Source organism: Heloderma suspectum, chromosome 7 (genome assembly GCF_057233095.1).
Source record: "Heloderma suspectum isolate Gila_16-S chromosome 7, 16-S_ref, whole genome shotgun sequence".
In the NCBI taxonomy this organism is placed as follows: Eukaryota; Metazoa; Chordata; class Lepidosauria; order Squamata; family Helodermatidae; genus Heloderma; species Heloderma suspectum.
In genome coordinates, this window is record NC_139464.1 from 13,761,377 (window position 1) to 13,786,102 (window position 24,726).

Sequence of the window (24,726 nt, forward strand, 5' to 3'; positions counted from 1 at the left end):
GGGGAGGGACGGATCGCCTCCCCCCCTGCAGACCCAAGGTAAGGGGGGTCCCAAACCCCTACTGCGGCCCGGTCCCTAACAGACCCAGGGGTTGGGGACCCCTGAACTAACAAACAAACAACATCTGTGTGTGCGTGTCTTCGTACACACATTTGTAAAATGGGAACACCACCTCACAGAGTGTTGTGAGGGTGAATGGGATAAGAGAACAATGTTACTTATCATGGACATATGAGGCAAATAAAGTTTGGGTAAATGAATAGTCATCGTCTGATGCAATTATAATTGATCAAGACAGACTGAGGAAATGGCAAGGTACCATGAAAACAACTGCAACAGCAGCTGCAGTGCACTCTAGGCAGAAGGCTATCAGGCCTCATGGGAATATGCCAGCTGTGAGTGTGGAAAATCTACTCCAGTTACAGAATACTGGATGAGTAGATGCTGTTTCATAGAAACAGCAATTCATGAAGTTCTGAAGGGAGAAACCAATCAGGCTAAACTAGTATGCAGTAAAAGCTATAATACTGAACAAAGGAAGATGTAGATTTTAAAAAATAGTGTAGAAACCAGATAAAGTTAGATTCTATCATTCCATCCATCTATAACTCTTAAAGCACTTTTTAAAATTTGCAAACTGCTTTGCACCTTGTGTTAAATCCAGATTTAATCATACTCAGAGTACACCCATTGAAATCAATGGTTTAAGTCCAGTTGATTTCAATGGGATACTGTAAGTATGTGTAAAGCAGTTTGCAAATTTTAAAAACTGCGTTATGAAGTTATAGATGAGTAGAATGACAGAATATGGGTTCAACCTGTGCTGGACAGGGTTAATGCCCCCTGAAGACTCAGGCTAGCAGTTTGGGGGTACTTTTGGACTCGGTGAACCTGGATGCCCATGTCTGGGTGGTGGCCAGCAGTGTGTTTGAACAGCTGTCACTAGTGTGCCAACTGTGCCCGTTTCTAGAGACGTCTAATCTGGCCACAGCCACATATGCCTTAGTTACATACGTTTGGACTACTGTAATACACTATACACGGGGCTGCCTTTGAAAACTGTTCAGAAACTTCAGCTGGTCCAGAATGCTGAAGCCAGACTTTTGACCAGGGTCAGTTACAAGCAGCATGCAACTCTCTTGTTACAACAGCTTCACTGGCTGCGGGTCTGTTTCCAGGCTGAATTCAAAGTGCTGGCTATGACCTATAAAGCCCGATATGGCTTGGGACCAGGCAACCTGAAAGACTGTCTTCTCCCTTGTGAGCCTGCCCAGTCCTTAAGAACTTCTGGAAAGGCCCTTCTTTTGAGACTGCCACCATCAGAGGGGCAGTTGGTGGTGACATGAGAGAGGGCCTTCTTGGTGGCCGCTCCCAGGCTGTGGAATTTCCTCCCAAGGGAAACTAGGTTTGCTCCCTCTGCTATCCTTCCAATGGCAAGCAAAACCCCACTTTATTCAAAAAGGCCTTTAGCCTGTAAGTGGTTTTGTGGGTTGGGTGCTGTTTTTATTCTGTAATTATTAAGTTGTTATTATATTTTAATGCATTCTATTGTTTCTATCTATTTTAAATTGTGTTGTAAATTGCTCTGAGTACCATTTTTTGGTGGGAAGGTGGAGTATAAATCAAATACATACATAAATAAATGGGGGAGTCTTATTATTGAATGCAGTTGTGCGTGTTTTAAAAGTTTTTGAAACTGAAATATCGGAGGACATTCCATGTATACTCAAGGGTGGTGCAGACAAATCATGATTCCTTGCAAACACACAGGTAATCTTGTCAAACACATCTGTTATATTTACATATTACTTTTTTAAGTTGTACACTTAACAAAAAAGTCATGTGAGAAGCAGTAAAACTCTGGAATTTACCCAAAAGTTCAATCAAACCTCTTTAGAAACAAAGCTGGGAAAAAAGCAGAAGAGAAAGGACCATATTAAAGGGATGAAATATGCATGTACATTAATGAAAAGTTTCTGAATGTATTGAAGAACACTCTTAGGACAATGCTAGAGACCAAAAAGGAGCTTGCAGAACCTTGTCACATGATCTCTTAGACAAGCCTGCCCCAACTTGGCACAATCTAGATCTGTTGGACTACAACTCCCAGCTTCCCCAGCATTCTTGTCCATGGAGTGTGCTGGCTGGGGATGATGAGAGTTGTATTCCAACACATCTGGAGTGTGTCAGGTTGAGGAGGGCTGTCCTAGACTTTCCTGCAGGCCTCTGGCACTTAGGTCTAATTGATCTTGTTCTCTGAAGATGAAGTTCTTCATTACAGCTAGCTTTTACAAGACCTTAGCTAAATATAAAACACTGAACTGGATTAAAGATTCTCCACTGTCTGTTTCAGATTTCAGGGACAGAAAAAATCTGATAAACAACCAAAATTCTTCACAAATCTTATTTTGTGGCACTGGCTTAGTTATACAAGCTATCAGGCATGAACACAATGCGTTTTTTAAATACAGTCTTTATGGATGGGAAGAAAGGCTATTTAAGCACAACAACGTGGGAAAACAACAGTTAATATTTTCAAGAACACTTAGGATCAACTCATCATCATCATTTATATATTGCTTTCAAGTGTTCAGTGCACTTTGCATGCATTATCTATTCCCGACAGACAACATGATAACCCACAATGGGTTAAATAAACTACCGTGGGTTATTTAACCCATCGTGGGTTATTTAACCCATCGTGGATTCTCGTGTCGTCTGAACTCAGTTAGTGTTTCGCCTTGGGCCACCATTTAAGTTCATGGCAGAGGTTAAGATTCAAATCAGGGACTTCTTTGTTCAATCTCTTAGCCACTAGGCTACATCAGCTATCCATTCAATGGTTTAAAAAATCCAATGAAACAATTAAAAGCATATTTAACATTACTGCTATCCAAGGAGTGCCCTCATCAACTTTTAGTCTCTGATAATAACCCTAACGCTACTGGGAAGAGGAAGAGAAAGGTTCAGCAGGGAAGAGCTTTCAAGAGCAGGGAGGAAAGAAAGATTGTGTAGGGATGTAGCTGGGAGAGCAGGCTATGCGTGGAGACTAATCCTGGCATGCAGTCTCTCTGACCAAGGGGGAGGATAAATTATATCTCATCATCAACAATAGGACACTCTCTCCAATTTCTGCTCTTCATGAGCAGTTCTTCCTTGTCTTTTCTTCCACATCTTTATCATTAATGTGCTGACTCGATATTGCACTGTGTGACAAGACAATTTCTTTGGAGAGATTGGCTTTACCACAACTGGGCTGAAGAAAGGTCAAGACAGACAACTAAATTAGGAAGCCTGGCCATGATTCTAGTTGACTAGGGGAAAGCTGCATAAAGTGTCTGGCCTTCTGGCCAAACATTGTTAATAGAGCGAATTACACCACGCTCAAACACGCATACCATAGGAAAGAGGGTACAGATTCGCTCAAGGCAGTCTAAGGCTAAACTTTGTAGATGGAGGTTCTCTAGAAGATAGGACAGGGTTGGAAAATATACCTTTCATTAGGTTTTGGTAAACCCATTCCTGAAGCTGAAGATCAGGGTGTGTTGAAACTCCTGAGCAATCAGCAATGAAAAAATAGATTCATTTAAAAAGGGGCTGTGGCAGGTCTCTCCTTGGGCAAAGCAGGGACCTAAGCAGCCAGACTCTGGGAAACCTGAGCAAAAAAGGTAGTGGAGAGGGGTGGCAGAAGTGTCCTGTGGCTTCTAGGGATTTCTGTCTGGGCTGGTAAAGGCCAAGAGAGGCAACCAGAACTTAGTAGGTTTGTCAACAACCAATGGGAGGAGATACCTGGCCTTGAGTGGCAACGGAACTCCAAAGTTAGCCATGCTCCATCGAGTGAGTCTTTGGAATCCTTCCGAGAGCGGGGAGGCCAGGGGACCAAGTGGCTTCAGCAGGCTTGGACCAGTGCGGGTTACTTGGACAAGGCATCCAAGTGGACAGTGGTTCTGATCAGTGGTTCTGATCTAGGCAGATCAGAACCAAGTGATTTCAGCGAAAGGTGCCTGCCTTGAGTGGCCAGGCTTTTGGTGATTTTAGCAGCAGAGTAGGACCCATTGGAGGTTACCAGAACCAACAGTAATGCTTCCAAGCGGAACCAACTGGGAGAATTTGAACACTGTGGGCCTGAAGCCCAAGGTCCTTATACCATTTTAACAAAGGCTTCACAGAAACAATGGGTGTCAGTTCCAACACAACGAAGACACAACAGGGCCAGAGGAAAATTCTCAGATAGCATCAACAGCTGTTTTGAGCTGTAACAAAAAGTTGGGGCAATTTTTTGCAAGAGCCCTTTTGTATGTTAAAAGGGTGGCCTAGGATGAGGAAAGCTAATCATGGAAGTGCTGACCCCAAAGCTAGTCAAGATCATGATCTTTTCCAAAGAGTGAGGAAATTCCCAGTCTTGTAACTGGACTGGTGATTAGATAATGCCTCAGAGAAATCATTCCAGGGCTGGAATATGCTTGAATACTCAGTATTTCAATGATCACTTGCCTGACCTGGGACTCTTAGATTATGTGTAGTTCTGATTTGGTTGGTGTAGCTAAATTTAGCCTTCAATACATGACCTTTAGAAATGCTAGGTTTTAGTGCTGTTAGTTTTCCCGCCATTGTTTTGCTTTGCTCTGGCTGGTTTTCTTAAAATTGTATACCCAACGGTTGCTAAATATCATTGGAGCCTGCAATGCCTGCTCTGCTACCCAGCAGCTTGCCAATACACCTAAGGCATTTTGAGTTTACACCTAGAAAAATGTGGGTGCAACAAACCCACAGAGGGACACTCCTTATCGAGCTGGGAGTAACTGCAGTTCTCTGTTGAGCTCCAGGCAAATTCACGTTTATTGCAACACAGTATGTGAAACCGGCCCTTAGAGAGCAAGTTTCAGTTTGTAGCCCAAGTGATCCCAAGCAGTGAGGCTGGTTATTATTAATTATATGCATAAGATGGAGCAATATCTCAAAGGCTCAATGTTTAAGTAAACAAAGGAAGGGGGGACAACAGGAAGGTCTGAATTTAAGAACACAATGCAAAATACAACAGGTGACCACAAGTTGGAGTAGATCAGCCTTCCCCAGCCTGGCACCCTCCACATGTTTTGGACTATAACTCCAAGAGTCACGCTGGTTGGGGCTGATGGAAGTTGTAATCCAAAACATCTGGAGGGTACTAGGATGGGGAATGCTGGAATAGATGGTTATTTGGTCTGGTCCAACAAAGCTCTTATGCCCAATGTCAGGGAATACTCTAAGCGCTCATCTCCCTACAAGTAGAGAGAGTAATCCAATACAAGAGGGTATGTGGCAGCACTTGCTTGCACAAAGTCCCATGGCGCACTGGAACTGCTTGATCAGGAAGAGAGAAAAACTAGGAAAGATTACGATGGATGACATTATGTAATAATATTGGGAATGGCAACCAGTTCAGGGTATCTGACAAGAAAATAAGAGTAGCTCTGCTGGATAAGACCAAAGGTCCATCTAAGCATCCTGCTTTCCACAGTGGCCAACCAGATGCCTCTGGGAAGCCCACAAGCAAGACATGAGTGCTATAACTCTGCCTCTTAACTTGGCTTCCCATTTAGCTATTACTGGTGAGGCTCACCTGGCTGTAAATTCTCTACAGTGTAAGTTTTGTAAAGCCTCTACAGTGGCATATTTTCTAATAACCAACACCAACAAATTGACAGCAATTCATATTAATTTTTTCTCAGAATCATGTTTTTGATATTGGGGCTCTATTTTAATTTGATATTATGACTGCTATTTTAGTTACAGTATCTCTCTGCGTGTAGCACATGCTACCTGCTTTGGGCATCTCCATTGGAGGGGAAAAGCAGGTTACAAGATTTATTACATAAAATAATTATTTTAGAGCACAAGGGGCTCCCAGTTTCCTACAAGTATCCCCAAGCATACAATGGAATAGTTCTCTGAATGTCTTTACCCTATTTAATTATACATTATCCTCTTCAGATTCAGAATTATTACATACACCTTCTAATAAGATGCATTTTAATTTACATTTTTGTGATATAGGCTTAATTTCTGAAATGAAAGGTGCTGACTCTCAAGCAAGTTCTCTTGTGCTAGCACTTGTGAATCATGTTCTTCTGCACACATTCCAACATTCCAAAAACAATTAGATTCTGATGTTCCACAATAACAGAAAGAAATTTCTTCCCTCCAATCTCCCTCCAGAATGAATGAATGAATGATGATAAGGGCAACATTCCTGCATGTTCCTTTGGGATGCCATCATCCTTATAAAATGAACATTTCACAGGTATTCTTACTTTCATGGGTGTATAAGAACTGAGGACTTGTTCAGTGCAGAAGCGTGCAAATGAGGAGCCATGAGGAGAAAATCTTCAGGGTGACTGCAGCAGCTAGAGATTCTAACAACTGCAACAGCCACCTGCAAAGAGCCCTTTTATGATTCTCTCACCCTGCCACTGCTTCTCGCACACTCGCCCTTACTCCAGCACACCTGGCTTCTCATTTCAAACCACCAGAAATGAAGAAGCCTGGTCCTCTGCTTCAGAGTCCAAAAAAAAGCCAGAAGCATCCCAAAGGGAGGGCGGTGAAGCAGGCAGGCTTTGGAGACACAGAGAGGCTTAGAAGGGCTAATCAGTGTTTATCTTTGGTGTTGTTGTTTATTGCATTTATATGTTTTATTGACCTGTTTTATTGTTTGTTTGCTATTTTTCTTGTTGTAAGCTGCCTTGAGGACTTGCTTATGGAGTGGTATATAAATGCCATAAATAAATATGGAACTGTTGGAACCCGCAGCGACAGCAGTCACATGGAGATTTACCCACTATATGGACCCTCGTTCATGATCTCCCGCATGAACTGGGCTGAGTACTGCATGGGGAAGCTGTGTTGCTATCTCCTTCTGAATCTCATACTCTAAGTGGCTTTTATTCATCCTTTGGAAGCCAAATGACCATTTGAAACAAATTCTCTCAATAAACTCTAAACTAAATCAACCTACATCTGGTTGGCAGTTTCTCCCCCTCCTCCCCTGCTGCTCCCCCCGCCCGATTCCTTTTCTATCAGATAGCTGCTCAGTCACCACCAAGAGAGTCAGATGGTGCAACACAGAAGCACACCACTGAAGATATTTGAATGTAAATACAGTACGTGTCATTTCTATTCAAGGCATCCTGAAAGTTACGGCTGCGCCAGGACAAGGGAAGCTTTAATGCCTGCAGTGACTGATAGCTTGATAGGTCTTACTTCAGTACACTACAAACAAACAAAAATAAGATGCAGGTCAAAAGAACTGTCAAGCAGCATATGGAGAAGACCAAGTGTTGATCCCTTACAGAAGAAGTGACTAAAGGTGGAAAGTTACAGGTTTTTGTGGGGGCAAGGCGAGGATGGACTTGTATATATGCCTCTACCATTTTATGTTGCACTTGGAATTTGCAAAGTGCTTTAAAATCTTAAGTGTCTATGTGCTCTCAAAGCTGCTACGGAGTTAAGCCAACAACTTATACCAGCCTTCCCCAACCCAGTGCTCTTCAAATGCGTTTGGGCTACAATACCCATCACTCCCAGCCAGCATGGCCTTGCGGATGATGGGACTGTAATCTAACACATCTGGAGGGCACCAGGTTGGGGAAGATTAGCTTATACCTGGGATAGGGCCTTCTCTGTGGTGGCACCCCGCCTTTAGAACTCTCTCCCAAAGGAAGTTCAGTTGGCCCCTCCATTGTTCAATTTTAGGTGGGCTGTTAAAACGTTGTTGTTCTGCATGGCTTTTTAGTATTTTTAGAGTGCAATCCTATGCATGTTTAAACACAGAAAAGGCCTACAACTCCCAGTATGCCCCAGCCAGCATGCTGACTGGGGCATGCTGGGAGTTGTAGGCCTTTTCTCTGTCTAAACATGCACAGGATTGCGCCCTTAATGTATTAAGGTATGTACTCTGTTTTTAAGATTCTCTCCTACTCTTAATTCTGCTGTTGATGATGCTTTAAAGTTTTAAAAAATCATTGTTTCAAAACTAGTTTTAATTGTAAGTTGCCTTGGGGGCCCTATATGGGCCAAATGGCAACTCATAAATTTATAAATAAACTAAATAAATACCCATTTCTGAGATGGGGAGCTGAAGCCGAGTGAGTGAGCAAGCAAGAGACCTGGCCAATGAGACACAAGGTATATAATCAGTTAAAAAAAACAAAACACCTTTCCCCCAAAGACATAATATGTACATTCTTATGAAAGTTTACTGAATATCTCTCTCTTCCGTTCCATACTGCCATTGTACAGAACAGGTTTAGCATCCCTGAATGCCTTAACCAGTATTTCTCTTCAACACTTTAAAAAGATGATAGAGGAGAGTAAGGGGAAGCAAAACTGTCAAACATTTTCTATAATAAGGGCCTCAAGATGGAAAAGGTCATATCACAAATTGGAAAAAGGTGCTTCGTTCCATAGGCTTTTTCACACAACATGCAACACACATACCACTTAATAGAATGGCTGCTCTAGCAGTAGAAGAGTAATTTTAAAATGTGATACTAAAACATTTATGTGCAACATGGCAATTGTGGGTTTGGGGCCTAATTTTTTGCACTTTACAGAACAGCTTATGGATAGTTAAGAAGGGAATTATTCAAACTTTAAGTATCCCCCATACTCCCCTAGATGGACATTGTTGAGTAAGGCGATGGCCCAGTCCATTTCTTAGCACTTTCTATCCAGTGAAAGAAAGCTGTTAAACAAAGCTGAACTAAGAGGATCATACCCATTTTGCAAACAGAAATATTACCCAACCCAAGGTTACGTATAGCTCTGTTTGTCTGTCACATCAACATTTCCTGTAGACTTTCAGCCAACAAAACAGAGTCCTCCTCTCCCTAGACCAGGGATGAGGGCTGTCAGGGATCAGAGATAAGAGGGTATTTAAAGGCAATTTAAATACCCTGTATGGAATTGAGCTGCACTTTTGCAGGCATGAGAGCTGTTACTCTGGGGCTTACTCCTGAGAAGACTTGCTTAGACTTGGGCTGTGTTTTGTATGCATGGTAGGAAAATGACCAAAACGGTAAGGATTACATCTATCCTTGGCCCCGCCCCACTGCTAGAATGCAGCCTCATGCCAGTTGCATGTCTGTGTGGATGAGGACACATGGCAATACCCCACACCTCCGAAGAAGATGGCACTCAGAAGGGCATCAGAAGAAGGTCGTAAGGATGCTGGCAGGTTGGTAAGAGCAGGCACACTTTCAGGTGTGCATGAATGGATATATATATTCCCCTGTTCTCTCTTTGTTCCTTTGCTGAGATCATGCAGGGGACCATGCAGAGTACAGGAACTCTCCCCAACAACAAGAGTAAAAGCACAGAAAAACAGAAAAGGTTTCGAAGCACTATCTGGAGGACACAGACAGGGTTCTTTATGTCGTAACCCAGGGCTGCAGAACCACATTCAGCCCATAGGCTGAACTCCATTTGGGGGGAGCTTTTAGGGGGTGCATTCCAGTGGTGGGTGGGGCCAAAGGCATAATGGATGGGGCCAAAAAATACCAGCATAGTTTAGCTTAAAGTGCTTAGTGCCGGTTTCTAGGCCTTAGGAGAGGCATTCAACGTTTCAGAATAGGGGAAAAACTGCACAAAGGCCAGGAAACCACCAAAGTACCGGTGGCTGGGGAAAGGCAGCGTGGCCAGGGGAAGGGGGCATGGCCATCTGGGGAACCCCAGAGGGCCAGACTGTGACCTCAGGAGGGCTGGATTTGGCCCCTGGGCCTAAGTTCTGCACCCCTGTCTTAACCTAAGTGTAGCTCATGATTGGTGCTCAAAAACCGCTAAGAGAACTGACTCAGCCTTTTGGGCTGCTATTACACTATGCTATTTTCTCATCTAACAAGGTTATAACACTGTTGTACAGAAATCTATGTCTGTTTTCTGAAGTGTTGCTCTTTTTTTTTCATTTTTATGCCTTTTAAATTTTCTTACAGCGTTAAATTTCCCCCCTCCCCCATCTCTTTTAGTTAGTTTTTTTTTAAGTAGACCTATTAATGGACCCTGCCTGAAAACCCGCCCCCCCGCCCCCCCCCCCCAATCCCACAGTAACTTTCACAAGAGTTACTGATGATAACCTCGGGGACTTTAGCTAAATACCAAATGCAAATTTCTTCTGCTTAAAATTCTCTGGTCACTTTAGACTGTCATTTTTTTTTTTCTTTTTAGGCTAGATCTTAGGCTGTACGCTCTCTAGCTACTTGTAAAAAAGGAACACATGAAGCAGCCTTTCAGTGAAAAGAATAGCCCAGAAGCATGTTTAGTTCATGTTGTCCTGTGTTACAGATTCTTATCCTATACTGAGACAATGGCCTGTCTTGGACATGAGACTAAGCTATGTTCAATATTACATGAGCTCCAAATGTACATATTTCCCCCCGCTTCTCTTTCCTAGTGCAGCTGTGAAGAGATCAGGAGCATTCATTTTCTGTTTTAAACTAGCTGGAGTTATTATTACATCTGCACTAGGGAAACTCAGTTTAACACTATGATTTGCTAACACGCCAGCATCATAAATCAAGAGTTCAATCCTAGTTTGTTTCAATCAACCATAAACGAACCATAGTTCCCCATAGTCCAGCTAGTTCAAAAGAGAAGCAGATGATTCTGAGCTCCAACTCACAACTACTGTGGACGAGGGTAGGCAGGTGAAGCATACACTCCTGCTCATTCACACAGTACAAAAACCATAGCTTAGCATTATGACCAAAATGGGTCAATGGCTGCATTCATGAGCTTCTAGCTTGCCCACTCCCTCTTTCTATAGGGTTTGCAATTTGATCCTGGTTTTAGGCATACACACACACACACACAAACCATAGCTTGCCTGTATGTGTGAAAAGGAAAACTGGCTTGCCATAAACAAGGATTGGAAGTTGCTCGTTGCCATGTGAGAGCAAGGGGAGGAAAGGGAAATGAAGAAAGGTACATACTACCCCGTTCCTTTCTGAAGCTATAGTTAGTGTTCTGTGTGCACCAGCCTTAACACTAATTATGGTTTTCCAGTTTGAAAAGTACAAGAAGCAATCTACAGTGCAAGATCTTTGAGTATAGAACTAGAAGACCAGCAACAGGTTTTGCTCAGGAGCCATTCTGAAGGCAACGAGTGGGAGATCTTACCCTCACCATCTTTCCAAAGCAGCCCACTAACATCTACCCTCTCTGTGTGCACCAAGGTTTCTAGTGCTTTGGAAGTTCAAACAAATCTGTCTACTTGTCATTAAGTGAGGAGCTCCCCGGAGGAGGGGTGGGCTGCAGAACACAATTTGAGTGGTATGTGAGTGGGAAAGAGAATAAGCTAAATATGTATGTGAATATTTTAAAAAATCCTTTCACTGAACCTCCATGAGTTTCTACTTACATCCACCAGTTCCATTCCTATTGCACAATTATAAATCAATATTTCCCAAGCAATTATACCTCTGAAGCTGAATTGCCAATGTAATGCAGCTCTTGGAAACTATCTGAAAGCCAGATTCTTTGTACATTTGTTTTTAAAATGAATACTATAATGAATGCAATGGTAATATAAAAATGGAAGCCTGACACTACAGCACCCAAATTAATATCGTTCCATTGAGTAAATGCAACTGCCCATGAAAACATTCAAATTTACCTTTTCCGTGTTCTTGTATTTCTCCCAGCTTTTCAACATCTTCAGCCATTTTGTAGTTCTTTCAATTTCAAGGTGCTTTTGCTGAAATAAAAATAAAGCCCATTATTCTGTCCACTCCATTTGAACCAAAGAATCTTTAGACATTTTCAAGCATTTAGAGCAGATGCCACAATACCTTTAACTTCACAAAAATGTTGGTAAGTATTTTAATTCAAATACAAATGTTAAAACTAGCCCTAAAGAATTGTTCTTTTCGGTTTTAACATGATGCCTTTTCAGTGGTGTAGCCCAGTGGTCCCCTACCTTTTTGGCACCAGGGACTGGTCTCATGGAAGACCATTTTTCCACAGACCGGGGGGGGGGGGGGGTGTCTGCTGGCAGACTTCCGGCTGCTGGGATGCCATTTGCGTCCCTATTCTTTGCAGTAATCGGCTACATAAAGATTTACGTAGCCTATTACTTGAAGAACATGGATGCCATTTGTGTCCCAGCGGCCAGAAGTCCGCCAGCAGCTGGAGCCAGCCGGCAACTCTGCGGACTCGCCGCGGGGCGGAGCCGGCTGAGGCCAGTGAGGATTTGGGGGGGGGAGGATCACCTCCCCCCCCCCCCGCGGACTCAAGGTGAGGGAGTTTCGCACACCCCTGCAGCCCGGTTGCTAAAAGGCCACGGACCGGTACCGGTCCATGGCCCGGGGACCCCTGATCTAGCCAATACAAATAGGTTAAGGTAGGGGTGAGCAACTTGTGGCGTTCCAGACATTTTAGCTGAGAACTCCCACGATCCCTCACCATTGGCTATGCTGGCTAGGCTGATGGGACTGGTAGGCCAAAATGTCTGGGAGGGTCACAAGTTGCCTACCCCTGGGTTAAAGGAATACAAATGGGTTAAGAGAAAAAGTAGTTTACCATATTAATTAGGTCTGCTCATGCATCTAGACTGAACCAGAATTTTAAGTGATCCTCCTTCAAATAATAGTACAATCTTGCTGCCCACTCGATCCAGACACGTAAACATGTCCTCTTTTCTGACTGTACAAGTTGCCAGCATGGGTTAATGCTTTGCATGATGTACTTTTTAAAACGAGTCTTGAGGAAGGGGAGTAAACCTCGCCAGGCTGCAATAAATCCATTCACCATGGGTGGCCAGCCTTCCTCCCAATTGTTAAGTGAGAGGGGTGGGTGGGGACCATCTAGGTAACTGTTTGGTGATCTCTGCCCCTTCCCCAGGTCCAGAGTTGGGAGGAAGGCTGATGATTTTTTGGCACCTGTGTGCCAAAAGCGAAGAGGTTTGGCTGCAGGAGGCCAAACTTGCACCCCTTTCCTCCTACTGGACTGATCTTTCCTGCTCCGAAGCAAGAAAGGCAGCTGAGGAGAGGCACTCCCACCCTCACCCTGCCTTTTCTTCAGGAGAGAGAAGGCAGAGGCGGAAGCGTTGGGCTCTGCTGCTTAAAGGATTGCAGAGCGCCCTTAGGCCGCAAAGCCCAACAGGGCTTGCTCCCTCATCTGGCACAGCCCTTCCATTGGGAAAGTCTGGGTGTGATGAGAAGGCATTGGGCTCACATCATAAAATCATGTGGAGTACCTTTAGGCAGCAGAACCCAGTGGAGTGTGCTCTCTCCTGCCATCTTCCTAAGGGAAAGGCCAGCAGTGGTGTGGCTTGACAGGGATGGTAGTAACCACAGTTTTTGGCTTGGCTGCATAGGCCAGCCAAAAATTGCACAGCCCTGCACATTTCCTTCTGAAAAACTCCTTCTGAGGACATAGAACATCACTCTACAGTAGGGGTGGGCAACACACGACCCACTGTGGCTGTTTGTGCAACCCCCACAGTCCTGTCCACTACTGAAATCCCAGTCATTCTGCTAGGAAACTAGATGCGCACTCCCCAAGTGCCTTGTCTCCCAGCAGAATCAAAGATTCTGCAGAGAAACAGGCAGCACAGCGATGGCTCCCTTCACATGCCCTGCTTCTCAGAAGAACAGGGTTCCTGGCAGCAGGCTGTCTGGAGCAGATTCCCACGTGCCTTATTTCCCAAGAAAATCACTAGGATTTTGGTGGCAGTGGCAACTTCTTGTTCTTGTTCTCCTTCATGATGCTATGAACAATTGTTGTGAATGGATATGCTTTTATGTCATGTTCTTTCCTTTTTCCTCTTTTGTTGCTGTTGTCTTTTTCGTTTTGCCTCTCTCTTTTCTGTTGTTTTCTTTTAAAATAAAATAAAAAATAAACTTCTGCCAGAGATGGGGGAAGGGCGTGACCCCTGCAGGTTTCAAAGGGGCCAACATGGAACCCCAATCCCAAGAAGTCGTCCACCCCTACTCAACAGGCTGGAATATCACAACCCTAGAAATCACAATGGCATGTATGGATGAAGCAGTTCTTTCCTAAGCCTGCCAATTTCAGAAATATCCTCTAAAGTAAATAGTTTGACTATACACAAGACTTAAACTACCTCTTATGTAACAATTTCCAGATTCTAGTCATGCCAATAAAAAGAAAAATGAAAATTATATACATTGCTCTTCTGACACACCCACAGAAGATGTGCAGTTTAGTTTAAATGCCACTGTACATGTCTAATCACAGAATTGCACTCCTAGGTAACAGATACTAAGCGACAGACACTAAAGTTATTGCAAGAAAGACATCATTACAGTAATTTTAGACCACTTCACAACACTTTGAAAGAGTAGAACCATTGTGGAGACTATAATCTCTACTTCTTCTGATAAATGCCTATGGAAAGTTTGCAATCGTTCATCAAACTCAGTACTAGCAATGTCCATCCAACTAAAAATTTCTGTAAAGGTGTAGAATAAGTGTCTTATCTGAAGTCCTATAATTTTCTAGCAACTCTGCATTATGATAAGAAGAGACTCCTGCCACTAATGCATACTTGTGACTCTCAGAGAAATCAGCAGATAGCACACACTTGACTTCCATGAGAGAATGCGCAGGAAACATGTATAGCAGTAATGTACTTTAGTGACAGTTTTGTTCCCTAATTGGTTGATTGTACCATAAATTCTCCCCTTCATGGATCACTGCCTTGTTGTGGCGAAGGGGCTTGCGTAACTCAGTGAAGCCATAAGCTATGCCGTGCAGGGCCACCCAAGACGGACAGGTCATGGCAGAGAGTTCTGACAAAATGTGGTCCACTGGAGAAGGAAATGGCAACCCACTCCAGTATTCTTGCCAAGAAAACCCCATGGAACGTATCACAAGGCTAAAAGAGATGACGCCGGAAGATGAGCCCCTCAGGTCGGAAGGTGTCCAATATGCTACTGGGGAAGAGCAGAGGGTATTTCCAAGTAGCGCCAGAAAGAGTGAAGCGGCTGGGCCAAACCCGAAAGGACACTCAGCTGTGGATGTGTCTGGCGGTGAAAAGAAAATCCAATGCTGTAAAGAACAATATTGTTTAGGAACCTGGAATGTCAGATCAATGAATCAAGGTAAGCTGGAGGTGGTCAAACATGAGATGGCAAGATTGAACATCGACATCTTGGGAATCAGCGAACTAAAATGGACAGGCATGGGCGAATTTAATTCAGGTGACCATCGTATCTAGAGCAGAGGGTATTTCCAAGTAGCGCCAGAAAGAGTGAAGCGGCTGGGCCAAAGCCGAAAGGACACTCAGCTCTGGATGTGTGTGGTGGTGAAAAGAAAGACCATTGCTGTAAAGAACAATATTGTTTAGGAACCTGGAATGTCAGATCAATGAATCAAGGTAAGCTGGAGGTGGTCAAACATGGGAGAGAACGCAGGACAGGAAGGCCTGGCGTGCTATGGTCCATGGGGTCACGAAGAGTCGGACACGACCGAACGACTGAACAACAACAACAACCATAAATTCTGGGCAATAACATATGAATATAAGGCAAATATTTGCTAACCAGGGAAGTTTTCTGGTTTAAAACTGGAGAGACTTCACTTCACACACATTTAGGTGTGTATTTTCTCAATAGCTCCCAGGGACCTGGGCAAATATTCTTCTTACAACTTGTGAAACATGGTGGTCTTCCAGTCTCAAATCCTCCCCTTTGCACAAGTCAATCTGGGATCATGGGTAAGGCCATACTTTCTGGGTAGTATTATGCTTCTGGGAGCCCCCCAAGCCTAGTGCATTCTTATTTGCTGCCTGTGGATTACGTCACTTCCCATATACAAGCTTTGGGGGTGGGGGGAACATTGCACAAGGCCTCCAAAGAACATGGTATGGTGGATATATTCACTGTAGTTGATACATTTTCGAGGCACACTAATATGCCCCAGCATATTGTTTGGGAATCACTGTTCTAAGGCAATATAGCACTTTGGGTCATCTTGCTTCTGTAGACTTGGGATAGGTCCTGACAGAGCTTTCCCACTTATATTCCCTGAAGCAGCCTAGCACAGTTAGTCTTCAGAAACTGATGTAGACAGATATTAAGGGCTCTATTCATGGACTACAGTGTGGCAAAAGGTTTCGAAAGAATGGGTAGCTTGCTATAGAACGTACAGAGAATGGGTAACTAGACCCATGTTGGGGGGGCAGGGGAGAATGTGGTTTTCACAGGTCATGTTGCATGTGATGTTATCTGTTCAGGGGCTACAATTCTTTATTATTTTACTGGTCATCAAGTATGCATTTGTTTAAACCATTTTATTTCTGTGATTTAGTGTATGCTTTATATCAAACGAAATTGAGATTTCTGGATAGTAACCCAAAGTAATTTTTTGTACACAAAAGGCTTAAATGACCATGATGACTAATGCCTGCACAATCTTGACCACAGGACTAGGAGGATGCAACATTTTTATATTTTCCTTGGGATGCCAAAAGGCGCAAGGGGAGCTCTGACCATATGACTTGATGAACGTTTTGCAAATACCAGTGGTTGGCCTCTGTGCCTAGTTCACTTTCCTGTCTATTGTGTTCTACAGATCTTCAAAACACTTCACTGCATAATTAGAGCAAATGCTTATTAATTGGTAATTTAGCACAATGACATCTGACATTTCAACATTTTAAAACGTGGTAGACATTTAAAATTACTACCATCCATCCCCAATTTCCTCCTTTCTATAGGGTAGAGTGCATTAACTACCAATATAAAAACCCACCTGTGTTTAATCTAGCATGCAAATTATGTACTGAAGGAAAACCAAAATTAAAGATGATATAAAAGTAAAAGTTGTTTCATTTACTGTCGATTAAGTTGATAAAGATGTGCAGTTAAACAATCAAAGTACAACTGTTAGATTAAAAACCCAAGAAGGGAAAAGTCTGGGGCGAGCATAAACATCTGATTGGATCCGGACTTAGTCATGCTTAGAAATTTAGTGTGACTAAACTAGTCGTGACTCATGTATCCCATTGATTTCAATAGGTCTACCCAATAGGACTAAGTCTGGATCCAACCCAATGAGTTTTAGCAGTCATCTGAGTTATTTAACATGAAAATGTCAAAAGACTACAAAATACCATTTCAAGCCAAATCACGAAACCACGAGAGGTCAGGATCACCCAAAGCATAAACAGTGGTAAAATGTGATTCTGAAGAAGTTAACTAGATTTGTTACTTAGAAATGTGAATTAAAGAGATTCTTTGCAAACCCTATATAGAAGCCTTCTCTGAGCCATTTCAGAAACTCTAAAACCCTGCATGTAGAAGCAGCACTGGACCCAGTGCAATCCCATTGATAGGCTCAGCTTCCTGGTGGCAATTTATAACCTTCATCTAACAAGGGGGGAACCACACACATATGAATTGTTGCTGGGATGCAGTACCTATCTGTGTGGCTGCAATAGGCCGGAAATTATTTCCTCTATGTGGTGAGCATTCAGAGAGGTTTAGACACCAGAAGGTCTAAGAGAGGTTTAGACGCCAGAAGCAGCTGACTGATACCATCTATATGCAATGAAACTAGAACGAAATACAACTGGAAAAAAGTCAGCAAGTTGCAAACTGCTCCTGCCCCAAAACTTGCATAGTTTAAATATGAAACTGGTCCTTCTGACAAAAGTAAGATGTCCAGATTCTATAAAAAATGCAAACAGGAACATATCTCCTAAAATGAGAACACACACTTAAGAGTCATCTGAAGGGAAAGCTAGAAAATGTATGAAGACAGGTATTTTGATGGAATGATGGGGTTTCCAGGACATTGCAAAATTCAGCCCCAAACAGTAAGAAAAAAAATACTATCTTCTAGTCTCCCATATATTAGAGAAGTATATGGACCTTCTAAATCTCTGCATAAGAACCTAACTTTTCAGAGGCCATTTAAGTTAGAGAGAAAGCTACTTAAACTACGCAGAGACCCAAGTGTTATTTAAAGGGCGTAGTTAAATTGCAGCTCAGCAAACAGCCACAGAAGGAACTTGAGTTGTTCTTCCACCTTCCCAGACTAGCAGGGATCAGCATCTACTTGGCAAATAACCTTTGAGTTGATCCCAGGAGCATTAACAGCTCTGTGGGGAATATATAAGCTGCCTCTTTTGGACAGTCAGTGCCAGATAATAATCAAGATTGGGGGGGGGGGTTGCTGCATCTGAACGGTGAGGTACTTTTGAGTCTTTGCAAGAGCAAGACTAGGACCAAGGGAATTGGTCTATTGGGTGTATCTATACAAATACAGCAATTTCCTTAACAGCAGCCACAGTTATAGCTCAACCAAGCATAATGCATCATGTAATCTGTGCACAGGGTGGAATTTGCTGACAGAAGTGGGCCTCAAGCACACCAGATTTTGGGCAAACCCCCACTCAGATTGTACAATGTGAACGAGTCTCATTGTGCAGAGCTTGCAGCCAAAAGGAGACCGAACGGAGCCATCAGCCACAATCTTGCCTACACTGCATGATATGACCATTGCATGGTGTGGTGTAAACTTCCATCTCTTTGCCCAGGAATAAAATCCCCTCTGATCACCCTCAAAATGGTATACCTCAACCTTCCAGCTATTGACTGTCCCTCACCTACCATTAGTTCAATCCCTAACAAGCTTCATATGTGCTGACCCACAAAACACCTTTTTTTTATTTTTCCACCAAATCTTTTTCCATTTGGGCTTTTTCCATGGTACCCTTTTGAGATATCCCTCTCACAAGATGCAAGTCCAAAAGGTACATGTGAAGGAACAACAGAAACAAGTCTTTCTTGGCCACTTCCTGATGACTTTGTATAATGAAGCATTCTGGAAACCAGACTGCAGTCAACAGGCTGGTTTGGGAAGCAGAATGGATGGATCCACTCATTCACAAAAGAGAACCAGACTTAGGTATCAACCAGCGAAAAACTCTTATCAAAAGAAGGTGAGATGTGCAAGCATGTCCTAAAACTCACTCTGTCTCAGTGCCTTTCTGAGCTAGCCAAGAAGGCAGCTGACTATGTACCAAGTTACATGTCTTATGCTTAAAAAACAATATGCCACTTGTTCTTTAGAAAATGCAGTACAGGTCACATAGGGTTCCAGGGGAGGGGCTGTAGCTGCATGATTCGCATGCAGAAAGTTTCAGGTGCAATCCCTGGCATCTCCAGGTAGACCAGGGAAAGACTCAGATCCGAAACCCTAGGGAGCTGCTTCTCAGTACTGTAGACAATCATGAGCTAGATGAACCAATGGATTGACTCAGCCTAAGGCAATTTCCTAGATCCCAGGTTCGATACTCAGCATCTCTAGTTAAAGGATCTTAGGTGGAAGGGCTGGGAATGACCTCTGTCTGAGGCTGTGGAGAGCGGCTTGCCAGTTAGAACAGACAGAGCAGCACTGGACTAGAGAGACCCATGGCCTGACTCAGAATAAAGCAACTTTATCTGTTTAATGGTCTTTCATACAGGAACTTAACAGATTTACACCTACTTAGCTTCAGCAGTGGCACAGCACTGACTGTTCTCAAAGTAAAGTGATGATTTACTTCAATCATAAATTGATGATTTATGTGAGAGATGGACAACTTACCCTCTCTGATGCTGCATCATAGTCAGGTAACTCCTCTTGGCTAAAAAGAAAGGGGAAAACAAGACTATAACTTCGGTTTAATTAGAACACATGGACATTTTCTAACAGAACAAATGGGGAATTAGAGCTAAGGCACAGAAGCCGAAGAATTAATTATATATCACTGTGCCATGATGTTGTACAAGACAGCAGACCATTCTAAGTCTTTGACTGCAATCCCCTGCACACATACATGGGTATAAGCCTCATTCAACTCAGTGGGAGCTACTGAGCAAATGTGTATAGGATTCGGCTGTTTATACTGCAAAGTATTCTAGAAGGCCTTTAAGCAGAATTGTTCACAGGCCTACAAAGAGAGAGATCATTAACAAAGTAGGACAGACAAGTACATATTAATCACCTAAAATTGTCAAATATTTACTTGGACTACATCCAGCATCTATTTTGACTTCAACACTTGAAGTTCAAAATGAACAACACTTGAAATTAATGACGATGTCAGATTCCTCTATGTGTGCTGCTGAATTTATATTAAATTGGTTTCAAACGCAGATCATTGCCCAGCCAAATTAGCAGGGAGGTCCATTGTACAAATACTCCCCCTCCACCCCCAACTGACATCCAAAATTAAGGATCAAAGAATTAAAAAAATGTTTTAAGTTGAAAGCTGATTTAAAAGAAAAATAAGACTACTTTCCCCTTCATGGATCACTGCCTTGTTGTGGCGAAGGGGCTTGCATAACTCAGTGAAGCCATAAGCTATGCCGTGCAGGGCCACCCAAGACGGACAGGTCATGGCAGAGAGTTCTGACAAAATGTGGTCCACTGGAGAAGGAAATGGCAACCCACTCCAGTATTCTTGCCAAGAAAACCCCATGGAACGTATCACAAGGCTAAAAGAGATGACGCCGGAAGATGAGCCCCTCAGGTCGGAAGGTGTCCAATATACTACTGGGGAAGAGCAGAGGGTATTTCCAAGTAGCGCCAGAAAGAGTGAAGCGGCTGGGCCAAAGCCGAAAGGACACTCAGCTCTGGATGTGTGTGGTGGTGAAAAGAAAGACCATTGCTGTAAAGAACAATATTGTTTAGGAACCTGGAATGTCAGATCAATGAATCAAGGTAAGCTGGAGGTGGTCAAACATGAGATGGCAAGATTGAACATCGACATCTTGGGAATCAGCGAACTAAAATGGACAGGCATGGGTGAATTTAATTCAGGTGACCATCGTATCTACTATTGTGGGCAAGAATCCCTTAGAAGAAATGGAGTAGCACTCATAGTCAACAAAAGGGTGGGAAAAGCAGTACTGGGGTACAATCTTAAAAATGATAGAATGATCTCAGTACGAATCCAAGGCAAACCATTCAACATCACAGTAATTCAAGTCTATGCCCCAACCACTGAGGCCGAAGAAGCTGAGGTTGATCGGTTCTATGAAGACCTACAACACCTTCTAGAACTAACACCAAAAAAAGATGTCCTCTTTATCATAGGGGATTGGAATGCTAAAGTAGGAAGTCAAGAAATCACTGGGATAACAGGCAGGCATGGCCTTGGTGTACAAAATGAAGCAGGACAAAAGCTAAAAGAGTTTTGCCAAGAGAACACGCTGATCATAGCAAACACTCTTTTCCAACAGCACAAGAGGCGACTCTACACATGGACGTCACCAGATGGTCAATATCGAAATCAGATTGATTATGTCCTTTGCAGCCAAAGATGGAGAAGCTCTATACAGTCAGTCAAAACAAGACCTGGAGCTGACTGTGGCTCAGATCATGAGCTGCTTCTTGCAAAATTTCGGCTTAAATTGAAGAACGTCGGGAAAACCACTAAACCATTCAGGTATGACCTAAATCATATCCCTCATGAATATACAGTGGAGGTGAGGAATAGATTTCAGGGATTAGACCTGATAGACAGAGTGCCTGAGGAACTATGGACGGAGGTCCGTAACATTGTTCAGGAGGCAGCAAGGAAATCCATCTCAAAGAAAAAGAAATGCAAGAAAGCAAAGTGGCTGTCTTAGGAGGCTTTACAAGTAGCTGAGGAAAGAAGGGAAGCGAAAAGCGAGGGAGAAAGGGGAAGATATAGCCAACTGAATGCAAAGTTCCAGAGAATAGCAAGGAGAGACAAGAAGGCCTTCTTAAATGAACAATGCAAAGAAATCGAGGAAAACAACAGAATGGGAAAGACTGGAGATCTCTTCAAGAAAATCGGAGATCTCAAGGGAACGTTTTGTGCAAAGATGGGCATGATAAAGGACAAAGAAGGCAGGGACCTAACAGAAGCAGATGAGATTAAGAAGAGGTGGAAAGAATACACAGAAGAACTATACAGGAAAGATCTGAATGTCCCTGATAGCCATGGTAGTGCGGTCACTGAACTTGAGCCGGACATCCTCGAGAGTGAAGTCAAGTGGGCCTTAGGAAGCATTACTAACAACAAAGCTAGCGGAGATGACAGTATTCCAGCTGAGCTATTTAAAATCCTAAAAGATGATGCTGTTAAAGTGCTGCATTCAATATGCCAACAAATCTGGAACACTCAACAGTGGCCACAAGACTGGAAAAGGTCAGTTTACATTCCAATTCCAAAGAAGGGCAATGCCAAAGAGTGTTCAAACTACCGCACAATTGCGCTCATTTCACATGCCAGCAAGGTGATGCTCAAAATCCTACAAGCTAGGCTTCAGCAGTATGCGAACCGAGAACTACCGGAAGTACAAGCTGGGTTTCGAAGAGGCAGAGGAACTAGAGATCAAATCGCCAACATTCGCTGCATCATGGAGAAAGCAAGAGAATTCCAGAAAAATGTCTATTTCTGCTTCATTGACTATGCTAAAGCCTTTGATTGAGTGGATCACAACAAACTGTGGCAAATTCTTAAAGTGATGGGAGTACCAGACCACCTTACCTGTCTCCTGAGAAACCAGTATGAGGGTCAAGAAGCAACAGTAAGAATTGGACATGGAACAACCGATTGGTTCAAAATTGGGAAAGGAGTACGACAAGGCTGCATATTGTCACCCTGCTTATTTAACTTATATGCAGAGTACATCATGAGAAATGCCGGGTTGGATGAATCAGAGGTTGGAATTAAGATTGCTGGGAGAATTATCAACAACCTCCGATATGCAGACGATACCACCCTAATGGCAGAAAGTGAAGAGGATCTCAAGAGCCTCTTGTTGAGGGTGAAAGAGGAGAGTGCAAAAGCTGGTTTGAAACTCAACATTAAAAAAACTAAGATCATGGCATCTGGCCCTATCACTTCCTGGCATATAGAAGGGGAAGAAATGGAAGCTGTGACAGATTTTACTTTCTTGGGCTCCAAGATCACTGCAGACAGTGACTGTAGCCATGAAGTTAAAAGACGCTTGCTCCTTGGGAGGAAAGCTATGGCAAACCTAGACAGCATAGTAAGAAGCAGAGACATCACCTTGCCGACAAAGGTCCGTCTAATCAAAGCTATGGTTTTCCCAGTAGTAATGTATGGCTGTATGACTATAAGGAAGGCTGAGCGCCAAAGAATTGATGCTTTCGAACTGTGGTGCTGGAGAAGACTCTTACGAGTCCCCTGGACTGCAAGGAGGTCCGATCAGTCCATCCTAAAGGAAATCAACCCTGAGTGCTCATTGGAAGGACAGATACTGAAGCTGAAGCTCAAATATTTTGGCCACCTAATGCGAAGAGAAAACTCTCTGGAAAAGACCCTGATGCTGGGAAAGACTGAAGGCAAAAGGAGAAGGGGACGGCAGAGGATGAGATGGCTAGATAGCATCACTGATGCAATGAATATGAACTTGAGCACACTCCGGGAGAGAGTACAGGACAGGAAGGCCTGGCGTGCTATGGTCCATGGGGTCACGAAGAGTCGGACACGACTGAACGACTGAACAACAACAACAACAAAGACTACTTTTGATTTTAAGCATCCAAATCAGCTCTGTTCTTTGCCACCTTAACTTAAATAGGCTGCAATCCTAAACATACTTGCTAGGAAGTAATTCACATTGAGCACAACATGCTTAGAATTGCACTGTCTGGCTGATTCACAGAGTTGCCCAGCCAAGCACTGATGCTCCTCCCCTCTCTGTAAATGCATGAGGTGCTTCACACATACACCTGATCTTTGCAATCTCCACCCCCCAAACACTGATGAAGGGGAAAGTACACATGAATCAGGTCTCTCTCTCTCTCTCTCCACACACGCACACACGTATCTATGTGTGAAGCCTCCAGCTCTGCTCTCAGGCTGCCCCCTTCCCTCTTCCTTTCTTGGCACACCGCAATTAAACTCAGAAGTCTTCACTTAAACATAGTTTCCCGTTTTGTCCAAACTGGGAAACTATGGCTTGGATGAAACAAGAAAATATGGTTAACTGAAGCCTTCCAAGTTTAACTGCAGTGTGCCAAGAAAGGACGACGGAAGGGGCAGCATAAGGACAGAGCACAGAGCTCATGCACATCTCAGCTTACTAAACCAAAATATGATTATTTCAATACTTATGTACCTGAGTGTGCATGAGTGTGTGTATATATATATAATTTGTATATATCTCTTTATACATAGATAGAGCAGATTCATTTGATCTTTTCCAGGGGGCTCGGATTGCGCAGATGAGGCATATGAGTGGAGCACCTCAGGCACTTTAATGTTCACATATAGTTTTCTTGTGTTATTAGATGCTTCAGTAGTCCCAATCAGGACAGCAAGAGACAGGATTCAACTGCAAATAAATAAATAAATCCCCCTTTCCCCCAAGATTTTGGAAGATCTTTAAGAACTTTCTTATTTCCCATTTATTTATTATATTTTTACACTCCCCAATAACAGACATTCTCCAGGCGATTTACAAAAACTAAAAGAATACAATACAATACAAAACCATAAAGCTAAAAGAATAAAATAGAAACAAAACAACAAGCAGCGCAGAAATAAACATAACATATGTAAAGACAGCTATAAAATCTAAAAACTAAAGTCAAAAATGCCTGGCACCAAAAAGAAAACAGTGTGGACAGCAGGCAAGCCTCCTTGGGGATGGCATTCCATAAACAGGGTGCTACAACTGAGAATAACCACCTACTTAACTTCCTTCGAAGATAACCTAAAGGTCCAAGCAAGTACAT

At 43.1% G+C, this 24,726-nt stretch overlaps 1 protein-coding gene across 7 annotated transcripts in view; it reads right to left on the bottom strand.

The window, feature by feature from the left end:
- USP6NL (USP6 N-terminal like) overlaps positions 1-24,726 on the bottom strand; it is a 177,608-nt gene that overhangs the window by 41,112 nt on the left and 111,770 nt on the right. For 6 of the 7 annotated variants that reach the window (XM_084809120.1, XM_084809123.1, XM_084809121.1 and 3 more), the window contains 2 exons: positions 19,591-19,630; positions 11,648-11,728 (listed from right to left, as the gene is read on the bottom strand). In XM_084809120.1, coding sequence (XP_084665246.1) covers positions 11,648-11,728; positions 19,591-19,630 — 121 coding nt within the window. The remainder of the gene's footprint in view (positions 1-11,647; positions 11,729-19,590; positions 19,631-24,726) is intronic. The other variant, XM_084809124.1, reaches the window with a different exon arrangement.